The following is an 18,452-nucleotide window of genomic DNA, read 5'->3' as shown; positions in this document are numbered from 1 at the left end:
TTATTAATAATTATTATTATTTTTAACATGGGGTATTTCGGCTAAACCCTGACTAATCTTTCAAAGGGACAATATCAACGACTAATCCAGCCCCAAGTTTTCTAAAAAGACCTAAAGTATGGTCTTATTTTCGGAATACCAAGCAAATGATAACTTAGTTCGTAGCATTATTCGAATTAATGACTAACGAATTTCTGCCTTACCCCAATTTCTTCTCTTATCACTAGACTACCATTATTTGATTGAATTCATTAATTGTTATTGATTATAAATTTTGGAATATTATTAAAATTATATGTTCTTAGATTTTTTTAATATAGTAAAATAATTTGTTATTAAAACTTAATTACCAGATTTTGTAATTCAATTAAATTTATTTTTGTTGGAATATAATTATCCTTAATTTTACTCATGCAACTCAACTTTAAAAATACAATATAAGATTCTTAAAATTTATATAACAAAAAAACACATACCACATAAAAAAACGTGTTACATTAGTTTCGTAATTATTAGGAAAGATTAGTGAAACCATAATTTGAAAAATCACTAAAACGTAGTGAAAAATTGAGATAACATAATCCAAAATCATGAAAAAAATCATAGTTTGATACTGAATAAATTATTCTCATAAGAAAAAAGTTCATGAAAAACTTGGAAAAAACAAGCAAAACAACAAAGAAATGCAAGAACAATCATTATTAAAAATACTATTCACATGTTAAAAAGAAAAGTTGGAAGTTTTCTACAAAAATGTATATATTACTTTAGAAAGTGAAGTTTTGAGAAAAAAAACATAGCAATACATGCTAATTAATAATAATTAGTGAAAATTCTTAGTGAATATTTGGTAATAATTCTTCAAGTATTTGTTAAATCTATTTAACTTTTTAAAATCTTCAAACTAGACACAAAATGTGTTTCCAATAACCCCCCTCCCCTTAATCATCAACATGGTTACACATCTAAACGTACCTCGTTATAACTAAACAACTACAAAGGAGATGTGATACTGTCGTGATGATTTTTAATACTATCATACTTTGGTGTGATTATGATAATTTATTGATTGATATGATTTGCAATGACTAAATACTACTTTTTCTGAGAAAAAGCCACTCGTTTTTTGTTTGTTTGTTAATATTCTATTAAATAAAGTGAAAGCATCCAACATTTTTATGGAACCGAATTATTTGTATTACATGCATTTTCATTCGTTAATAATGATAGAGAGTGACATTGTACTCGACAACGGCATCACCGTTGATTAAGTTAACCGAGTATGTATTAAGTTGAGCAACTCCTGTAGCCATCCTAAACCTTCCTCGACCACCCACAACCGCAAGCTCCCTCTCCTTCTCCGTTATCGTATTCCTAGAAAACACGGTGAAGGAGCTGCCGTTAAACAGGCCGGAGGTGAAGCCGAAGTCGACGTACATGGTCAACGTGGGGACATGTTTTCCGGAAGAGACGTACATTCCTCTGGCATTCCCGATCTGCTCGGACTTGGGATCAGGTCCGAGGGTGAGAGGGTCGTCTATGGCGAGAAGAGAGCCGAAGGGTGTGGGAGAAGAGCTGTCCTCTCCGGTGAGATGGGGTTTGGCGATGAGGACCGCTGATGGGTCTGGTCCGCTGAGAGTGTCATGAAAGAAGAAGTGGAGATTGGTGACGACTTGTTGTTTTGGTGAGAATGGACGAGTTTCTGAGTAATACTCAGAGAGGGCGAAGGATATGAGTAGATGAAGAGTAAACAATACTAGTATGATTCCTGTCTTCTTCCCCATCCCTTGTATTCTATGCATTCTATTTCCTTTACATGTAATCTAACTATATATATAAGAAGCAACAAGAATCTGAAATTTGGGAATCAAATCCATTTAAATTTATTACCATATATGAAGGCTGGCTATGCAGAGTTTGGCCATTACAGATGCCTACTATATGTGTAGGGACTTTTCTATGATTTTTATTTAGTGTTTTTAATGTCTCTAGAAATAACTGTACAAAATAAAAATAAAAATGAAAATCACAGCTAAAAACTTATGATAACACTGGAAAAAAAGCTACCGTCTCAACTAAACCAATAATAAGCGCATAAGTTAATCTCTCACCGTCTCACAGCTGGATGAGTCTAGAGAAAAACTTTTAGAAACATAAAACTAATGATGAGTCACATTATGTAAGATGATAAAAAGCTAAAACAAAAATGACCCTAATTGGACAGAGACAGGAGAAGAGATATCAACAAATTCTTAGAGGAGACCGTAATGGACTTTGGATATCTGTCTTTGATCCAAGTCCAAACAAAACCTTTATTTATGGTCTCTCCTTACTTTTTTCGTCTCCAGTCTCTCCCTCTTTAGCTTCTTCTTGCATTGCTTGGTTCATGTGCGTCCACTTTTTGTTTCATTCCATTCGAGTACAGTTAAAGAAAATATTTTATCCTAGAAAAAAATGAAGATACATATATTGGGACAAAAGTCCATATAAGAGAGTACAACGAAGTATCTGTACTTTGTATACTGAGAACTGATACATAGCTCAAAACTAAAGAATGTGTTCCGAGTTTCAATTAGACAAACTTTTTGTCTGTACAGAGAAGAGACGACCACAAAAATAATACAAAGCTACGACAACATCATCAGTCCACCGAGGCTTCTGCTTGCCACATTTCAAATCTATATTGGGAGTGAGTCTAGAGATGTTCCTAGTATTCAGGGCTGTACAGGCTTATCAGATGTTCTTCGTTCGTGCTCTTTCTTGACTCGTACCATCTTACTGACTCTGAAGACCCGAATATCAAATCTGCATTGCCTTCAATGCCACCAGACGAAACTGTTATATGAGTGATGTGCCTATTAATCTCCGATGATGTTCTAAAATCAATCAAGACGCTTATTATTATTTTTTTTTTTACCTGAAGAAGAGGCTTGTTGTTGTTCCTCTTCCTTGGTCCCATGAAGTATCATTGTGCCAGTGAGCACAGTGATGAATCCACATAACTCAGAGGCTACGCTAGCTGCGTCTTGCCCAGACCAATCCTGTCAGAAGCATTGGACGCAATGTTTATAGAAAAAACAAAATTTTTGCTGATGGAGACCGTGTGTAGTGTTACCTTGAACATGATGGCACTAGCAACAATAGTGAGGGTTGTGAACATTACATAGTACACTGGAGAAACAATTGCTGCATTGAATGTGTCCAAAGCCTAACAAAGAATATCAATCATAGGCCAAAAGTTGCAACAAGTCAGCACAGGTATACTGATGGCATTAACAATATACACATGTTCTTCTGTGATTAAGAGGGAATTAGCTAACCTTGTTTAGATAAATCAATTGTGTGACGACACAGGTAACAGCAACCATGAGAAAAAGCCATGTCTGCGGATACCCGATCTGGCTCACTCCCTCCATCGTTAACTTTATAGCAATTCCAATAGCCTTTATGCTCATAACCTTTGTTTGAAAACATGGCAAAACTTTAAGAGACACAAACAAACAAGAAAAAGAAAGAAAAAAAGCTCAGAAGAAGCAAACTTACAGTGAGAGCACCCATCAAGGAACAGATGCCGATATAAACGAGAATGTTGGATTGGCCGCAGAGAGGCTCGAAGTGGAGAATCAAAGCAAGGACAACGGACATGGTTATGGCTACGTAAACTAGAAAAGCTGGAAAAAAAAAGAATGTCTCAGAAAAAACAAGCTGCAGAGAAGGCATAATGATACAATAGAGAAAGGTACCAGGCTGAGTAGCGAGAGTCCAAATCTCTTGGACGGAGTTAGGAGTTTGCTCCTTAGGTGCGTGAATGACAATGACAACGGAGCCGACGATGCAAGAGACACACCCAAGAACCCCCATTTTCTTAAGTTTTTCTTTTAAGAGGAAATGTGCCAGAATAGCACTGGGAAAAAGAAAGACAGTGTTAGTCAGAGAAAAACACACAGAAACAAAAAGAAAGAAGTAAAAGAGAGACCTGATGATAATACTTAAAGCACCAAGGGGAGTGACGAGAACAGCTGGTGCGTATATGTAGGCGACAAAGTTTGCAGCTTCTCCAACAATCACTAACACATTACACAATCTTTGTTTAGAACTAGTAGAGAGAAATAAAAAAAAAAAAAAAAAAAAAAAAAAAAAAAGAAAGAAGAAGAAAAACTCACTAGTGATCATGCCTGCCCACCAAAGAGGCTCTAACAAGTAAGTATAACCGCCATACCCTGCATCATCATCATCATCATCATCATCACATGTGATTAGTCTAAAATTGGCAGGATTGGGATTGGGGGTTTAGTCTTTTATTACCAGCACGGGTGCCATTGGCAGCAGCTCGCTTGAGACCTTTCTTCTTCAAGATGAAGCTGGAGCCAATGAAAACACTAGACGCCACTGCTAGTATCAACCCCTTCCCATTGTCCGACTCCATCTTAATCAAAAATCTCTCTACCGAATGCGGAAGAGAATTCTAGTCAGACAGAGCCCCCGATGAGAATCAGTCGCGCGGCGGAGGTAACAAAACGAAATCGGGAATTTTGAATTGCTATTTGCTAACAAAAGAAAGAGTTTGGAAGATGGATTGATGAAGAAAGAGGATCGCTCGCACAAAGAAAATTCAAAAATGAGAGAGAAGGAGATCTGAGGCTGAGGGGTTCCAACTATTTTTCCCTCTCGCCAAGATGACAGACAAGACAGCTCACGAAACTTCGTCGCCTTCCCAGGGGGACTTTGACTTAAACCGGATCCGGTACGCTTTTGTTACAATTTCAAGAGTTGCTGCTTTCACGTTCCCTTCGTTCTCTAATAGCAGCCGTACCCGTACGCTTCTTTCTACACACACCCGCACTACTAGTCTTGTTTCATTTGGGCTTTTCCTTTCATATCATTCTAAATTGCACTTTCATATCATTCTAAATTGCACAACTAAAATTATGTAATTAAGTTTTTGTGTAATCAATAAATAAAACTCGTACACGATTGGATAAGTGTTACAGTATTGCGAAATATAAATTATTATATCAATTTATTATAAATTTTACTTAGATAATGCGGTAAATATTATTAAAAAGGCTTGTTTTTGTTACATTTAGTGTTCATTTTTTTCAATACATTTATAATTAGAATCCATTTTGAGAAACTTTAGAGCATCTGCATCGCGCGTTTCTTACGTGGGGGGCTACTATTGTTTGCCCAACTCGCCAAATACCGTATGTCCAACTCGCCAAATAAGAGACGTTTTCGGTGGGTTTTTTCAACTGTTTGCAGGCTCCACTGACACGTGGCGGTCTGCGATTTTTTTTTTTTTTTTAATCAGACGAAAACAAAAAATAAATAAATAATAAGAAACTCATCAAGGGTTTGTGCGATAATGATGCTCTTAGACAACTTACATAAAAAGATAGTAAAAAATTTAAAACAATTTGAAAACATTTGTTTATATTTTTTTAACTTGATTTTTTTCATAATATTGTCATTTTGTCTCATATGCTAACCACTTCTTATTTTGGTAATCAGTTTGTTACTAATCAATTACATTCATTAATTGCAACAAGAAAGGAGGCGCAGTACTGAGAAGTGAGGAAGCAGTGATTGATGATTTTGTACCTAATTGACTATAAGCCTATATAAATTATAAAATATGAAATGAAAACTTATAAATAAATACGAGAATGTAAATATCTGACAAACAACTTGAACAAGTTGGAAATGCAATGAGATCTGCTACATCGAATGTGCCGAATGAAGTGATCGAGATGTAACTGAGCTGGACTGGAATCAACCTAGATGTTACTTGGAGGTTAAGCAGTGAAGATTAACCTTGAAGAAGGAAAAACTCAATGTGAAAGATTTCCAAAATACTTAGTAGAGTTTTATGAAATATTATAATATGAGATATTTGAAATTATATCTTTGGACGATTAGAATTTTCAAAAGTAGGAGGTTGCGATATGCATGAGGTTAGCACTTGCAATTGTATTTTTAGCATAAATGAGATTTTCATAGATTATAATGTGGGAGAAAATACAAGGGCTGAGGAAAGAAGGTCTACATCTTGTATTGGGGTTTAGGGAGCATGAGACTGCTTCAACAAAAATTAGAGAGACTTGTGTGTTTCATTAAAAAATTATAGTAAATACATATGTCTTTGTAAAAATATTTTTTTTTTGTTGTATCTATGTTATAATTCTTGCATATAGAAAAATATATGAGGCGAATATGCAACTTTTGTTAGGAATATCAAAATTTAAAATTGTTAATATTAGCAAATAAATCGCTTTCTCCTTTGGTAATAGAAAAATGTACAATCAGAGTTCATATAAAATCTATATCAGACTAAAACAAAACACAAAAATGAAATATTATATACAATTGAGAGAATATATCAATTCACACATATAACAGTTTTAAAAAATAAAAACGAAAAAACAAACATCATTGTTCCTAAGTTTGGTATTTTATATTAAAAATTATTTAGCTTTATTTTCTTATAAAAATGTATAATCTAAAAAGCAAAATTAAAATTGAAACAAACAAACAAACATTACACACCTTAATAAAAGAAATACAGCTCCCAACGAAGGGAAGGCTTTCCTTTTGCTTAAAACAAGTGAAGTGTTATAGCCTGATGATGTAATTTTTAAGGCCCGTATATTGAAGCCCAAAACTATTTGGCATACAATGGTTTTAATTCAAGCTGAGAACGGGGAAGTGCATCGTGAATTACATTCGGACGAAAGAGGAAGAAGATGTCGGGTATGGGGGACGGGTACGTGGGCACGTCTCAAGACGGAGTGAGGATACGGCGGCTGCAGAAGCAAAGAGAGGCTGAACGTCGTAAGATTCAGGAGTTGAAGAGCAAGACTGCTTCGGGCCAGGAGCAGTCAGGTCTTCTCCAATTCGGCTCCAGCTCCTGCGAGGTTCCCTTTCTCTCCTTCTTATCCTCCTAAGCTCCACTGTAATTAGACTCCTTTTCCCGATTTCTAGGTTGATTCTGTGGTTTGATCCCTTCTTGGAACTTGTGAATTGAGAGCTTCCGGCAATCTTTAGGGTTTTGCATGATTACAACTCTCAATTTACCGTGTTGATTTAGAAAATTAGGTCTAACGAATTTCCACTGATTGGGCACTGAATCCAAAATGTTTTCTTGATTCTTTGTTTAGATTCTTGACACTGCTTTCAAGAAGGAGACAGTCGGTTTAGTTACAAGAGAGGAATATGTTGAGAAGGTAATGAATGCCTTTCTTCTGTGACTCTCCTTCTCATTCACTTTGAACACTCATCTTGATTGTGGTGTTGATTGTATCCGTAGAGGGTTAATATTCGTAATAAGTTCGAGGAAGAAGAGAAGGAGAAATTGCTCAAGCTACTCCAAGAGTGAGTTTGTTTTCTACCCCCCATTCTTCTTCTTTTTTGTTAATGAGATAAAGTTTCATCGACTTTGTTTCTACTCAGGGAAGAGGAGCTTCAACAACAGAAGCGTACCAAGAAGAGAAAGTTGAAGGGAAGCTCGCGCTTATCTTTTGCTGAAGATCTTGAAGATGGCAGTGATGATGATGATGATAATGGAGAAAACAGTAAGTGTTAATTGTCGTGTTGTTAGGATGCTTGCTCTCGTTATTAAATTAAAACTACTGTCGTATCTCATCCTGTTAGAGAGACATTGGTTCTATAGTTGTAGTTTTGGATTATTTTTACTTGGTTGCTGGAGCTTTTGAGTTGCAACTTACTTGCTGGCACATGAATTTAAGTTCTCATATTATCTTGTCTTCTTGAGTTTTTATATTTGGTAACTTCTATCTTCTATGCAGAGAGTTCTGGGAACTTGCGCTACGGAAAACTTGGCAAGGACCCCTCAGTGGAAACCAATTTTCTGCCTGACAGGTGATTTCTTGCTCTTTCCCTTGTTTACATCTATTTTCATTGTGGCAAGTCTTAACTTTAGCTGTCGTGTTGTGAGGTTTCTGTTTCAGTGAGAGAGAGGCGGAGGAACAAGCAGAACGTGAAAGGCTAAAGAAGCAGTGGACTCGTGAACAAGAGCAGATTAAAAGTTGTCCATTTTCCATTTGCTTCTAGTTTAAGTTGTAATACTTTTATTATTCAAGGAAGATTGTCTAACAAGTATTGTGTGTGTTTCAGACGAGCCTCTTCAAATTACTTACAGTTATTGGGATGGGACTGGCCATAGACGAGTTATCCAGGCAAGCACAAGCTACATCTTCTTCTTGGTGTTTGAGCATATACTTACCTTTACAAGATTATACTCTTTGGCAGGTCCGAAAGGGTGACGCAATTGGGACTTTTCTAAGGGCTGTTCAACAACAGCTTGCCCCTGACTTCAGGGAGATTAGGACGGCATCAGTTGAGAATTTGCTATATGTAAAGGAAGATCTTATAATCCCACATGTGAGAACCCTTTAACACTAATCGAGTTATTTTCACTTGACTGTCTAGAACTTGAAGATAACATGAGAAGGGATGTTGTATTTTGGTGTTTATTTGCAAATGCAGCAACACAGTTTCTACGAGCTGATCATTAACAAAGCTAGGGGGAAGAGTGGCCCGGTAATGCCTTGTTGACAATGTTTTCTAAATTCCTGTGAAGTTTTATATAGAAAATCGTAGCTGAGAACTGATCATGCAATGTGGTTCTGAACAACAGCTGTTTCACTTTGATGTGCATGAAGACGTGAGAACAATTGCTGATGCAACGATCGAGAAAGACGAGGTACGCATGTTTCACCCTTATTTGTAGTTAACTAGTTTGTATCGGAGAAGAAAGTAGTTTGATAAGTAAAAAATGTGTGCTTGGTTGTGGTGGGAAGTCGCATGCGGGGAAAGTGGTGGAGAGGCATTGGTACGAGAAGAACAAGCATATCTTCCCTGCTTCCAGATGGGAGGTAAACCACTACCTTTTCTTTGCTAATAATAATAGTATAATATTGTAAAATGTTAAAACTCGAGATCTGATTTCGAGTAATCTTATTTTTGTTTGTTTTTCCACTGAATATTTGGGGCAGATATACGACCCGACAAAGAAGTGGGAACGGTACACAGTCCATGGGGATTAATTGATTTGTGGAGCAGAACATGTTTTATCGATGGATCATCACTTGGTTTACCTGGAATCTTTTTGAACATGATCTATCAGACTTGGTGTACTAGTAGTGGAATGTTGATGGAATTTGTTTAATGAATTTTATTCTTATCTATTGTCAACCAATTCCTCTATGACACCCCAATTGCACTCTCTCATAATTTATATTTTCTTTAATATTTCTCTGTTAGCTTGTTATTTTTCTCTTTTTTTTTTGGCTGGAAAGATCTTATGATTATAATAATACAAATAAAAAATGTAGAAGGATCTAATTTGATTGTGAATCCAGATGTATATAATAAAAAGCTTATAATAATAAATGGTCACAAAATCAGATGAGAAACAAGAAGAAAAGAACGCTGTCGTTTTTCGAGTTTCAATGGTGTTTTTTCTCGAATGAGCTAGTAGCATAAATAGCATCGAAGGAGGACAACACACATCTAAGCTATTATTCTCTTTGCATTTTGTGTTCGTTGACCCGATAACAAAAAAGGCATCGAAGATGAATGTTAGGGTTTTGTTTCTGGCTCTCCTTCTCCTCGCATCTCCGCTGCTTCAAGGTCTCTCTTCTCTTCTCTCTCTGGATTTTTATAGATCTAGATCCGTTTTTGATTTACAGTTTCGGATTTGTATTTCATAAGATTGATTTTGTGGTTCGGATCTGGATCTGATCCTGTCTTCGTAGAATGTAACGTTCCTAGAGTGAGATCGAAATGAATTGCCGAGTAATAATAGATTCTTATATAGTGTCTATTATCGAAATGAATTGCCTGTCGTTCGTTGATAACAGGAAACTATATGCAATTTGTGTTATGCATTCTGAGCTCCTTTTTTTTTGAAATGCAACAGAAACTCGATAGATCCATTGATTTTATCTTCTTTGTTTCATTTTCCACAGTTGCTAGATGTCAAGTAGATGCCGAGGATCATTCCAGTATCGTTGACGATGTTGTGGGAGAACACAGCGATTCTGGTGCTGAGGAGGATGATCAGGATTTGGATAATATCAACTTGACCTCTGCTCCAGGGGTTGAGACTGTCTCTGTTTTCCCCAAAAACAGTGCCAAAGGTTACCAATCATTTCTTCTTCTATCCATTGTTAATTGTAATCATTTCGTTAAGGTTTTCTTCTTGATTCTTTCCCTGCAGTGGTTCCAGCTGGAGAAGAGACTGAGCTCCTTGTTGCTCTCAAGAACGATGGTATTACCGTTTCTCTTTCGTTTTTTCTTTCTGTTGCCTGTAAAAATCTTGTAAATTGACTCTGTGTGTGTGTGTGACATAACAGGCAAATCTAACGTAGGTGTGATGGGGATTAGGGCCAGCGTCCATCTTCCTTATGATCACAAGCTGTTGGTTCAGAATCTTACCATGATGGTAAACCTCCTTTTCCTCTTTAAAACACACTCATTTCGAGGATTTTGTGTTGTTTTTGTAAATTCGTATAATTTGGGGTTTTTATCTTTCTGAGATTGGATGCTTCTTTTATATAAATCCCAAAGGGAGGAAGTCATTCGAACCAATGAACGAATCTATTTTTTTTTTTAAATTACTCGCTTTCATATTGATTTGGGGTTTTTGGTCTTTGTCAGTAGAAATGTAGTATATCTATTTTGCAAAACTATTTGTGTAAAAAATTGTTTTGATATTATCTGTTAAAAACCGTTTTCTGATGTTCATTTGCAGAGATACAACAATGCGTCCATCCCAACTTCTGTTCAAGCAACATTCCCTTACATCTTTGCAGTCAGCCAGTACCTGCAGGTAAACACACACAATAAACAATACATTCTACAAACAACAACTCTAATTAACAAAAACTTTTAAATGATCAACTCCGTCTTGCACAGCCTGGAGCATTTGATCTGGTGGGTTATATCATCTACGACGTGGAGGGGAAGCCATACCAGAGCGTCTTCTACAATGGAACCATCGAGGTAGTTGAATCTGGAGGTCTTCTCAGCGGTGAGTCTGTCTTCCTCATAACTCTTGGAATTGCTCTCCTCCTCCTCCTCGGTCTATGGGCATACAGCCAAGTCCAGCGTCTCACTAAGGTAAAAACCATCATCCTATTTCTCTACGAAATTGTGCTGCTGACAGTCCTATTTTTGTGGAATTATTCATTTGAAAAGTTAAATGACATTTATTAGACAATCTCCTCTTTTTACTTTACCAGAAAACCAAAAAGGTGTCCAAGGTGGAAGTAGGAACCAGGTCTACCGACGCATCACTGGACGAATGGCTCGAGGTTCTCATCTTTCTCTCTCTCTTCTCTTTCTACGCTTGTTTCTTCTTCGTTGTGACTGAAGTGTGTGTGTGTGTTGTGCCCTTCAGGGAACTCATTTGGCCAAGACATTGTCTGGGAAATCAAAGAGCAAGAAGAACTAAGAAAGAGAGCAGTGTTTAGAGACTCGGCTTTTAGCGTTTTGAAAGAGTTTACGAGTTTTAAAGTTAAGAGTCTGGAGGAACTTTAGGGTTTATAAACGTTACTTTCCTTCTTTTCTTTTTTGTTCATGCATTTGTACTTTTTAGACAATCTTATTACTCTTTCTTGTCATACTTTATTCTCCTCATCAAACAACCTTTAACTTATCATTCTCCGTTTTCTGTTAATCCACAGCTCAAATTTGTCCTGTCCTTAAACCAATGCAGTTTTTTAAACTAAACACTAACCAGAAGATTACTTACATATTTTATTCGTAAGACAATTACTGATCTTTTCACAGTCGGGATTTATCACTGAAGACTTCAGCAATAACCTCCGTTGAGAGGCTTGGATCACTTCAAGTGAGGAGAGACACGAATTAATTTAAAGATTATATAGTAGAGAGACTCGATAATTAAGCTTTACTGCAAGTAAACAGTGTGATAACTTTAATATGAAGTTACAAGAGAAAGATCTTTAATCAAAGACCCTTTTTCTCACTGCTGCAGAGACAAACTCTCTTCAAAAACCATACCTCATGAAACAACTTTTGTTTTCGATTTATTAGAGTTCAAGAACAAAGAAGAAGACAACCAAAACAACAAGAAGCTCGCCAAACCTCCCTTTTATTTCTCATCTCATCTTGTTCAAATCCGTGACTGATAGTTCCCAAATCAAGCGGTAACTTTCTTGGACGTGACAGAGTTCACAATGGTCGCAAACTCAGGCCCTTAGAGCCAGCCACACATCAAAGGTAGGTTATATAAGTTAGTTATATTCATCAAGCAGCTGCCACATTCACAACTAAAAACTATACTAACCTTCAAGGAGGCACCACCGACGAGAAATCCATCAATGTCTTCTTCTTTAGCAAGCTCTGCACAGTTGCCTCCATTGACAGAACCTATACAATTGAGAAAGGAAAATTAATAATCAGCACAAATATTGCGGTGCACAAACTAAACTAAACTAAACGCACCTCCGTATATGATTCTCGTTTTGGAAGCAACTTCCTCAGAGACATTCTTCTTGAGCCAATCGCGGACAGCTACATGGACTTCCTGTGCTTGCTGAGGAGACGCAACTTTACCAGTTCCAATTGCCCATACTGGCTCGTATGCAACCACTACCTTCTCCCAGCTAGGCACAGCATCTGAAAACGCATAAATAAAAAATGAAACATTATTTAATAGTAGTAACAAAAAAAAAAAAAAGGGAAATAGGAGGTGTGTGTGTAATTACCAGCAAAGGCCTTCAATTGCTCGAAGCAGACATCAAAAGTCTTGCCTGCTTCCCTCTCTTCTAGCTTCTCCCCGATACAAGCTATTACTCCCAGACCCTCACTCAACGCATACGCAGCTTTCTTCCCAATAAACTATGTTTGCATTGACAGAACAGATCAAAACCATCTTCTTTAACAAAAACTCGCTAATTCTAATTTTGATTTTTAAGTATATATATTGACTGACCTCATCTTTTTCACCGATGACATGTCTCCTTTCGGAATGCCCAAGAATGACCCACTTGCATCCAATGTCTTTGAGCTGTTCCACGCTGTTATATGGGTGAAACGTGTGAGATGTTACATAGAATTTTAATATTTATATAAACAGAAATAATATGTTGTGTCTGTAAACCTGATTTCACCGGTGAAGGCACCACCTTTCCCAACCCAAGAGTTCTGACCGGATATCTCAATAAGGTCTGTCAAGGAGGATTTGACTTGGTCGATGTACACAAAGGGAGGCGACACAACAACATCTACAACACATCATTAAAGAAACAAATGGTCAGCATGGGGATGGTAGTTTGACTACCAATTTTCAAAATGAGAAAAGGAAGTAATGTCCCAATAAATACATAAGAGCAGAAACTCTCTCTCTCACCTACATCAGCTTCCAAGGATGCACTGTTGAGGTCGGAGACAAGCTTGGCGATGGAGTCTTTAGTCCCGTTCTATAAAAAAAAACACATGCCCACAAGAGACTGTTAGTTTCAGGGAGAGATACGAGATAGAAGATGAAAAGGTGATTCTGAGTCGTTTGGACTTTGTACTTACACACTTCCAGTTTCCTCCAACGAAAAACTGCGACATAAGAGAGAGACCAAGTAGTGTTAAGACACTATTTTAAACTAAAAAATATGAAAGTACAGTAAAAAATATCCTAAATCCAGAACGTAGCATTGAACACGTTCGTATCAGCAAACTAAAATTAGACAGGAATCAGTTCTGTTCCAAGTTCTAAACCATTAAAACATTAGTAGCATTTCAACACACCTTGCCGGATCCGGCCATGGCGACGACGCCTCTTGGCGACCGGTTCGAGGAGGAAACGAGACGGATTGAGGAGTTAACGCGGTTGCAGAACGACTGGTGGGAGAAGGAGATGGCGGCGTCGAGCTTGGGACAAGTGCGGCGGAGGCCGGAGAAAGAAGGGGCAGAGGGCTGAGTGCCACATGATATTTGGGCAGTGAGAGAGGAAGCCATAGAGACAGAGAGAGAAAGAGAAGGTGGTCTTAGACTTGGCGTGTAGTGAGAGAGAGTGGATAAAAAAGGCGAAAGAGACTGTGCGACTCTCTCTTGAAGTCTCCCAAACTAAAAGGTGAAGGAATAAGTGCAGAGATAGAAGGCGATGAGGGTTGGTGTGGTTCTCCTGAGTTTCTGACTCAAAGGGTACTTTTGTCTTTTTTCATTCACGAGTTTCGTATCAAACTCACGCGCGTCCAAAGACATCTGCCTCTCACGCGCTTTTTTAGTCCAGAAGCTGACCGACGGTTCGGTTCGGTTCGATGCATCATTTGTTTATCTAAATGTTAAAAAAAATAATTAATTCAATCTTTATAGTATTTTAGTGGTGACATTTTGTATGAATAAATATCATGCACAAATCAAGGAACAAATCATGATATTTTAACACTTGACTACTTTTTACGACGTCAAAAAAAAAAAAACTACTTTTTACAAAATCGAAAAAACTCTCGTGAGTTGGGCGGGCTTATTTACATTTTACTCCATCCAGTGACGTTAATCAAACGGTACCACGTGTAAACAAAAGAGAAGAGATCGGATAACCCAACTCACGAGATCCTCAACCTCGTAGTAAGTTGTAGTATGTGATAAACCAAACAAAAGAATTAAAATTCTGAAAATCATTTTATATATTGCACTAAAATAAACGACAAAAACATAAAAAGAAAAGAAAAAAAGAACTACACTTAAATCAACCAAACCACATCTCCAAGAAACTTGATTGATACTGAAGCAAAACAAGCAACAGAACTATAATCGCCGCCACTCCCCACGGCGAGCTTCCGCCTTCATCCCCGGCGCTGGGACTCCCGTACGTCTGACGACGGTTTGAAAACATCCCTAGAAACGCGTCTGGATTCTCCACGGTGGATAACCACCTAACCAAGACTATGAGAAGGAGAGGGATCAAGAGAAGAGCAAGATTCATCTGCTCTCCCGCGGATTCTGCTGCATCTTCAAAGCTCCAGTACCATGATGTCATTAGGAACACCGAAGCCACGGCTAAGATTAGAAGGACCGGGTACGGTAGAGGCGAGAGCGAGAATGAATCCAAGATGGACGGTCCTGATCTGCTGTCTCCATAGGCCATGATTATTTTTGATGATGAGGATGATGAAAGAAACTCTTCCTCTCTTTTTTTTTCTGTCTCTTTTGCTTTTATGTGCCGATGCAAACTTGTAGAAACCACCCTTTAGGTTAGAAATATTATCTACTATATATGTGACCGACAGATGAAGCTTTAGCTGAATAGTAAGTGTTAAAGTTATTTTTAAAAAATAATATAGTAAGCTCAGTTTCGTTTGTCTAAAAATACATGTTTCCACTCCCTAGTCACGATCGAGTTGTATTTCTCAAACGTAAAAGATAATAACTTTAACGTGGTTACAGATAATTGGTCACTCGAATTAGATATGAGTTTTTATTTATGTTGGCTTTTCTCTTTCGTGATGGGCTCCTCCTACACCTATCCAATTGTTGGTGGAGCGTCATAATCTCGTTTCCTTATTTTCTTTTGCTTTAATTGTTATCATTAATCACGTCTTCAATAAGCAACTCCCAAAATTCAAAGATGACCAAAAAATGACTTACCATCTTTTAACCTAACTAAGCTACACAAAATTCAAAAGATGACGAATATGATTTGCTCTTTGTAACCTAACCACCTAAGTTCTTACTGTTAACAAACTTTAGCATAATTACACTCGTGTAATTTCAACATCATTAATTAATTATGAAGAAATCGAGCGCCGTTGTTGAATTTTAATTCTTTTGCTATTCCTATCATTTCATATAAAATATGTACCTGAAATTTGACTGTTCAATTCCTTTGATTTTTTTTCCCTCGGAATAACATTGTTTGGTTTCAAAAACACATATATCCAAGATCACACAAACTTAAGCTATGTTAATTTTTTTTTAGATAAAATTGAATATTATAGCCGATCACGTTCGTCAAATCAACACACCAAATTAAAGTCTGATCACGCCACATATATCCTTCGCGTTAACATCGACAATACCTACAAAACGAAATTATTGATTTACAAAAACGTAAACGCAACGACACTAACCGCGTTCAAAACTAGATAGCTAGTAGTAGCAAACGCATTTCCAGCGGCCGCATGGACAGTAGTAGACGGATCGCTTCGCCGTTTCAAGGCATGAGAAACATCGCAGGGCAAAGAGTAGAGCCAATGGAACCGCAGCTAGGAGGAGCCAGCTCAGCATATCTTCGCCTGAGGAGAGGGAAACCTCAAATTTTACGGCGGAGGAGAGCGCCAAGAGGACTAGTGCCACCGTGATCATGACTATTACCGGCAACGGCGACGTGGATACTCCGCACCGTCCGCAACAGCACCCGTGGTAATGCATATCGCCCACTGTTTTTTTTGTTTTTTTCGATTTTAGTTTGTTTAGTGGTTAGTGATTTATGGAATGCTTTTATTACATGGAAGATGATAGAAAAACAAAGAGGGAGAGAGATAATGGTTTGTTAGGTATAGTAATTGTAGTTATTGTGGTCCATGCTACACTGTTTTGGAAAACCATTAGTAGTACTAGTGGGTAGTAAAGGTTTCCATATGTTCATTTACATGTGTAAGATGTGAATTAGCTGGGCCATTTGTCTAATTTTCTAGAGATATATGATCGATAATTATACACATCTAGCATTTTTTGTATTTTTGGTTTGGTTTTCATCTAATTAAGCTACCGTCCCACAAAAACGTGTAGGTAAACTTAAACGCATTTCCACATTACATAAAAAGAGTCATAAATGAAAAAGATTAACAAGTAACTATATTCTAATAATTTTAGTTTTTCACGCTGATTAATTAATAACTTGTAAAGATGAATTTTCAATCCACAATTGTTCATTGGGAAGCAAAGATTATTCAGATCGAGTTGGATCTTCACATATTGTGGATTTGGATGTGAAATGTGAGTGATTGGTGGTTATGACATGAAAACAATAAGGAAGCTTATCTCAGTGGCCTACAACGAAAAAGACACTCACTCCACGTTGCTCCACTCATCTCGTATACAATAGACTTATGTGTCCTCCTGCCTAATGTATGTCTGTCTGTCGTTTCTAGGTATTCAGATCGATCGGATCTTTTATAGTATAATTTTTTTAATCTAATCGAACACGGTTTATACAAGGAGAAAAATAAAATGTGCTTAATTCTGACAACAAAAGAGGTCAAAGAATTAGTTAACCCATCTCTTCCACCATAGAAGTCATTTTGACATTTTTTGCACACGACTTATTAAAAACTTTCTTTACATCTCTATATACGAGTCAAATTTTTTTTTTGGATATTTTAGTTAAATATTTTAAATAGATGTAAGCTAATATAGCATAAATGTTTAGTATTGTAATAATAAGCTATTTTTGCCTATATAGAAAAAGTCCTAATAAAATCTGGTAAATCAAGAATTTTTGTGCCAAACTAGGTTTTGATGGAATTATTTTTTTGTTACTATTTTTTTATATAATCTATGTATTTTACGTCTTACACATAACTAATGTTTACATTTATATATATATTATTCATTTTAACTATTTTTGTCCTAGGTGGATTCAGTTATATAAGAATTAAAATAGTATGATCCGTTTATTTATTCACTATCACATTAATTTGGTTAATCATTCTATTTAATCCATCGCGTATTGGTCAATGTTTTTTTTCCGGCACGCATTGATCAAAGTTTGTTTTGAATTTTATAAGAGAAATAAATTGATATGTTTGTTTAAATCATCTTGTATTTATGATGCAGCGTCATCCTACCTATTCTTGGCTTTGGCGTTTACTCTATTTTCCTTTTCTTAAAGTTTACTTATTTGTTTCGAGCTTTATCTCCTTTTCTTGTCATAGAAGATAAGGAAAACTTATGATCCTTATTATTTAGGGTTTTACTTATTATTTACTATATATATCGATGCCTTAGGTGTTGTAAGGAGACAACTTATTTGATTAATAAACAGAGCTTTTATAAACTCTAAACCTTGTTCTCGGATAGAGCTTGACTCTCAACGATCTCAAGAAGGCACGTTTCCTAGGTATTCTCAGAATCAATAGGCTACTTGCGTTATAAGTAACCTCAGGTTACACCAGTTGGTATCAGAGCTAGGCGGTTTTGATTTCTTAATCAAGACTTCTTACGATCTTTGCTATCCACCTATCTCCGGTTACTCTTTACCTCGTCATTATCATGCCCCCACGTAAGCAAACGCCCGAAGAATTACAAGAGGAGCTTCGCAATACTCTTGAAACCTTCACGGCTTCGCTTCACGATACTCTCATACAGGCCGTTGAAACTGCTCTGACGACAGTGCTTCAACGTCAACAAAACAACCCACAGGCCAACATTGCTCATCGTCATCCTCGTGCCGACGATTCAGATGA

The 18,452-nt window shown here is 36.9% G+C and overlaps 7 protein-coding genes across 8 annotated transcripts; 2 read left to right on the top strand and 5 right to left on the bottom strand.

The window, feature by feature from the left end:
• Nucleotides 1–1,176: 1,176 nt before the first annotated feature.
• Nucleotides 1,177–1,883, bottom strand: LOC106311014 (dirigent protein 4). The gene has a single exon (XM_013748244.1). The coding sequence runs from the start codon at nt 1,800–1,802 to the stop codon at nt 1,218–1,220; it is 585 nt and encodes a 194-aa protein (XP_013603698.1). The 5' UTR covers nt 1,803–1,883; the 3' UTR covers nt 1,177–1,217.
• Nucleotides 1,884–2,548: 665 nt separating this feature from the next.
• LOC106309535 (probable magnesium transporter NIPA6) lies at nt 2,549–4,816 on the bottom strand. 2 transcript variants are annotated; one of them, XM_013746582.1, is made up of 9 exons: nt 4,306–4,816; nt 4,164–4,220; nt 3,977–4,067; nt 3,744–3,904; nt 3,544–3,671; nt 3,321–3,458; nt 3,116–3,208; nt 2,918–3,041; nt 2,549–2,835 (listed from the first exon to the last, which is right to left on the bottom strand). In XM_013746582.1, the coding sequence occupies exons 1-9, from the start codon at nt 4,424–4,426 to the stop codon at nt 2,708–2,710; spliced, it is 1,041 nt and encodes a 346-aa protein (XP_013602036.1). In that variant the 5' UTR covers nt 4,427–4,816; the 3' UTR covers nt 2,549–2,707. The 2 variants fall into 2 exon arrangements, with proteins under 2 accessions (XP_013602036.1, XP_013602037.1); XM_013746583.1 differs by having other exon boundaries at nt 2,549–2,814; nt 4,306–4,815.
• A 1,891-nt stretch (nt 4,817–6,707) lies between these two features.
• Nucleotides 6,708–9,270, top strand: LOC106311592 (protein XAP5 CIRCADIAN TIMEKEEPER-like). Its single transcript, XM_013748816.1, has 12 exons — nt 6,708–6,914; nt 7,158–7,223; nt 7,307–7,371; nt 7,450–7,571; nt 7,806–7,878; nt 7,968–8,044; nt 8,134–8,195; nt 8,269–8,400; nt 8,506–8,559; nt 8,657–8,722; nt 8,820–8,894; nt 9,015–9,270. Exons 1-12 carry the CDS (start codon nt 6,744–6,746, stop codon nt 9,063–9,065), a joined length of 1,014 nt encoding a protein of 337 aa, XP_013604270.1. The 5' UTR covers nt 6,708–6,743; the 3' UTR covers nt 9,066–9,270.
• A 153-nt stretch (nt 9,271–9,423) lies between these two features.
• On the top strand, nt 9,424–11,683 carry LOC106311594 (translocon-associated protein subunit alpha). Its single transcript, XM_013748819.1, has 8 exons — nt 9,424–9,651; nt 9,990–10,160; nt 10,241–10,291; nt 10,377–10,465; nt 10,775–10,852; nt 10,939–11,142; nt 11,265–11,336; nt 11,423–11,683. The coding sequence occupies exons 1-8, from the start codon at nt 9,594–9,596 to the stop codon at nt 11,474–11,476; spliced, it is 777 nt and encodes a 258-aa protein (XP_013604273.1). The 5' UTR covers nt 9,424–9,593; the 3' UTR covers nt 11,477–11,683.
• Nucleotides 11,684–11,912: 229 nt separating this feature from the next.
• LOC106311593 (triosephosphate isomerase, chloroplastic) lies at nt 11,913–14,146 on the bottom strand. Its single transcript, XM_013748818.1, has 9 exons — nt 13,792–14,146; nt 13,573–13,599; nt 13,400–13,469; nt 13,151–13,274; nt 12,983–13,067; nt 12,756–12,888; nt 12,493–12,666; nt 12,335–12,417; nt 11,913–12,243 (listed from the first exon to the last, which is right to left on the bottom strand). The coding sequence occupies exons 1-9, from the start codon at nt 13,999–14,001 to the stop codon at nt 12,220–12,222; spliced, it is 930 nt and encodes a 309-aa protein (XP_013604272.1). The 5' UTR covers nt 14,002–14,146; the 3' UTR covers nt 11,913–12,219.
• Nucleotides 14,147–14,648: 502 nt separating this feature from the next.
• LOC106311595 lies at nt 14,649–15,816 on the bottom strand. The gene has a single exon (XM_013748820.1). The coding sequence runs from the start codon at nt 15,131–15,133 to the stop codon at nt 14,735–14,737; it is 399 nt and encodes a 132-aa protein (XP_013604274.1). The 5' UTR covers nt 15,134–15,816; the 3' UTR covers nt 14,649–14,734.
• Nucleotides 15,817–16,014: 198 nt separating this feature from the next.
• Nucleotides 16,015–16,618, bottom strand: LOC106311596. Its single transcript, XM_013748822.1, has one exon. It carries the CDS (start codon nt 16,414–16,416, stop codon nt 16,135–16,137), a length of 282 nt encoding a protein of 93 aa, XP_013604276.1. The 5' UTR covers nt 16,417–16,618; the 3' UTR covers nt 16,015–16,134.
• Between the last annotated feature and the right edge of the window lie 1,834 nt (nt 16,619–18,452).

The sequence above is a fragment of the Brassica oleracea genome, chromosome C8, assembly GCF_000695525.1.
Source record: "Brassica oleracea var. oleracea cultivar TO1000 chromosome C8, BOL, whole genome shotgun sequence".
Classification (NCBI taxonomy): domain Eukaryota; kingdom Viridiplantae; phylum Streptophyta; class Magnoliopsida; order Brassicales; family Brassicaceae; genus Brassica; species Brassica oleracea.
This window is presented reverse-complemented; position numbering and strand designations above follow the sequence as displayed.

Bases quoted from the DNA above. Each gene is read 5' to 3' on its own strand.
- LOC106311014 (XM_013748244.1), bottom strand. From the start codon at position 1,802: ATGCATAGAATACAAGGGATGGGGAAGAAGACAGGAATCATACTAGTA.
- LOC106309535 (XM_013746582.1), bottom strand. From the start codon at position 4,426: ATGGAGTCGGACAATGGGAAGGGGTTGATACTAGCAGTGGCGTCTAGT. The intron at 3,672-3,743 runs GTACCTTTCTCT...TTTTTTTTCCAG, and splicing joins GACTCTCGCTACTCAGCCTG to CTTTTCTAGTTTACGTAGCC. The intron at 3,459-3,543 runs GTAAGTTTGCTT...TTTCAAACAAAG, and splicing joins CCTTGATGGGTGCTCTCACT to GTTATGAGCATAAAGGCTAT.
- LOC106311592 (XM_013748816.1), top strand. From the start codon at position 6,744: ATGTCGGGTATGGGGGACGGGTACGTGGGCACGTCTCAAGACGGAGTG. The intron at 8,401-8,505 runs GTGAGAACCCTT...TTGCAAATGCAG, and splicing joins AAGATCTTATAATCCCACAT to CAACACAGTTTCTACGAGCT. The intron at 8,723-8,819 runs GTACGCATGTTT...TGTGGTGGGAAG, and splicing joins CAACGATCGAGAAAGACGAG to TCGCATGCGGGGAAAGTGGT.
- LOC106311594 (XM_013748819.1), top strand. From the start codon at position 9,594: ATGAATGTTAGGGTTTTGTTTCTGGCTCTCCTTCTCCTCGCATCTCCG. The intron at 9,652-9,989 runs GTCTCTCTTCTC...CATTTTCCACAG, and splicing joins CGCATCTCCGCTGCTTCAAG to TTGCTAGATGTCAAGTAGAT. The intron at 10,292-10,376 runs GTATTACCGTTT...GTGACATAACAG, and splicing joins TGTTGCTCTCAAGAACGATG to GCAAATCTAACGTAGGTGTG.
- LOC106311593 (XM_013748818.1), bottom strand. From the start codon at position 14,001: ATGGCTTCCTCTCTCACTGCCCAAATATCATGTGGCACTCAGCCCTCT. The intron at 13,470-13,572 runs GTAAGTACAAAG...TTTTTTTTATAG, and splicing joins TTGGAGGAAACTGGAAGTGT to AACGGGACTAAAGACTCCAT. The intron at 12,667-12,755 runs GTAATTACACAC...ATGCGTTTTCAG, and splicing joins GCAATTGAAGGCCTTTGCTG to ATGCTGTGCCTAGCTGGGAG.
- LOC106311595 (XM_013748820.1), bottom strand. From the start codon at position 15,133: ATGGCCTATGGAGACAGCAGATCAGGACCGTCCATCTTGGATTCATTC.
- LOC106311596 (XM_013748822.1), bottom strand. From the start codon at position 16,416: ATGCATTACCACGGGTGCTGTTGCGGACGGTGCGGAGTATCCACGTCG.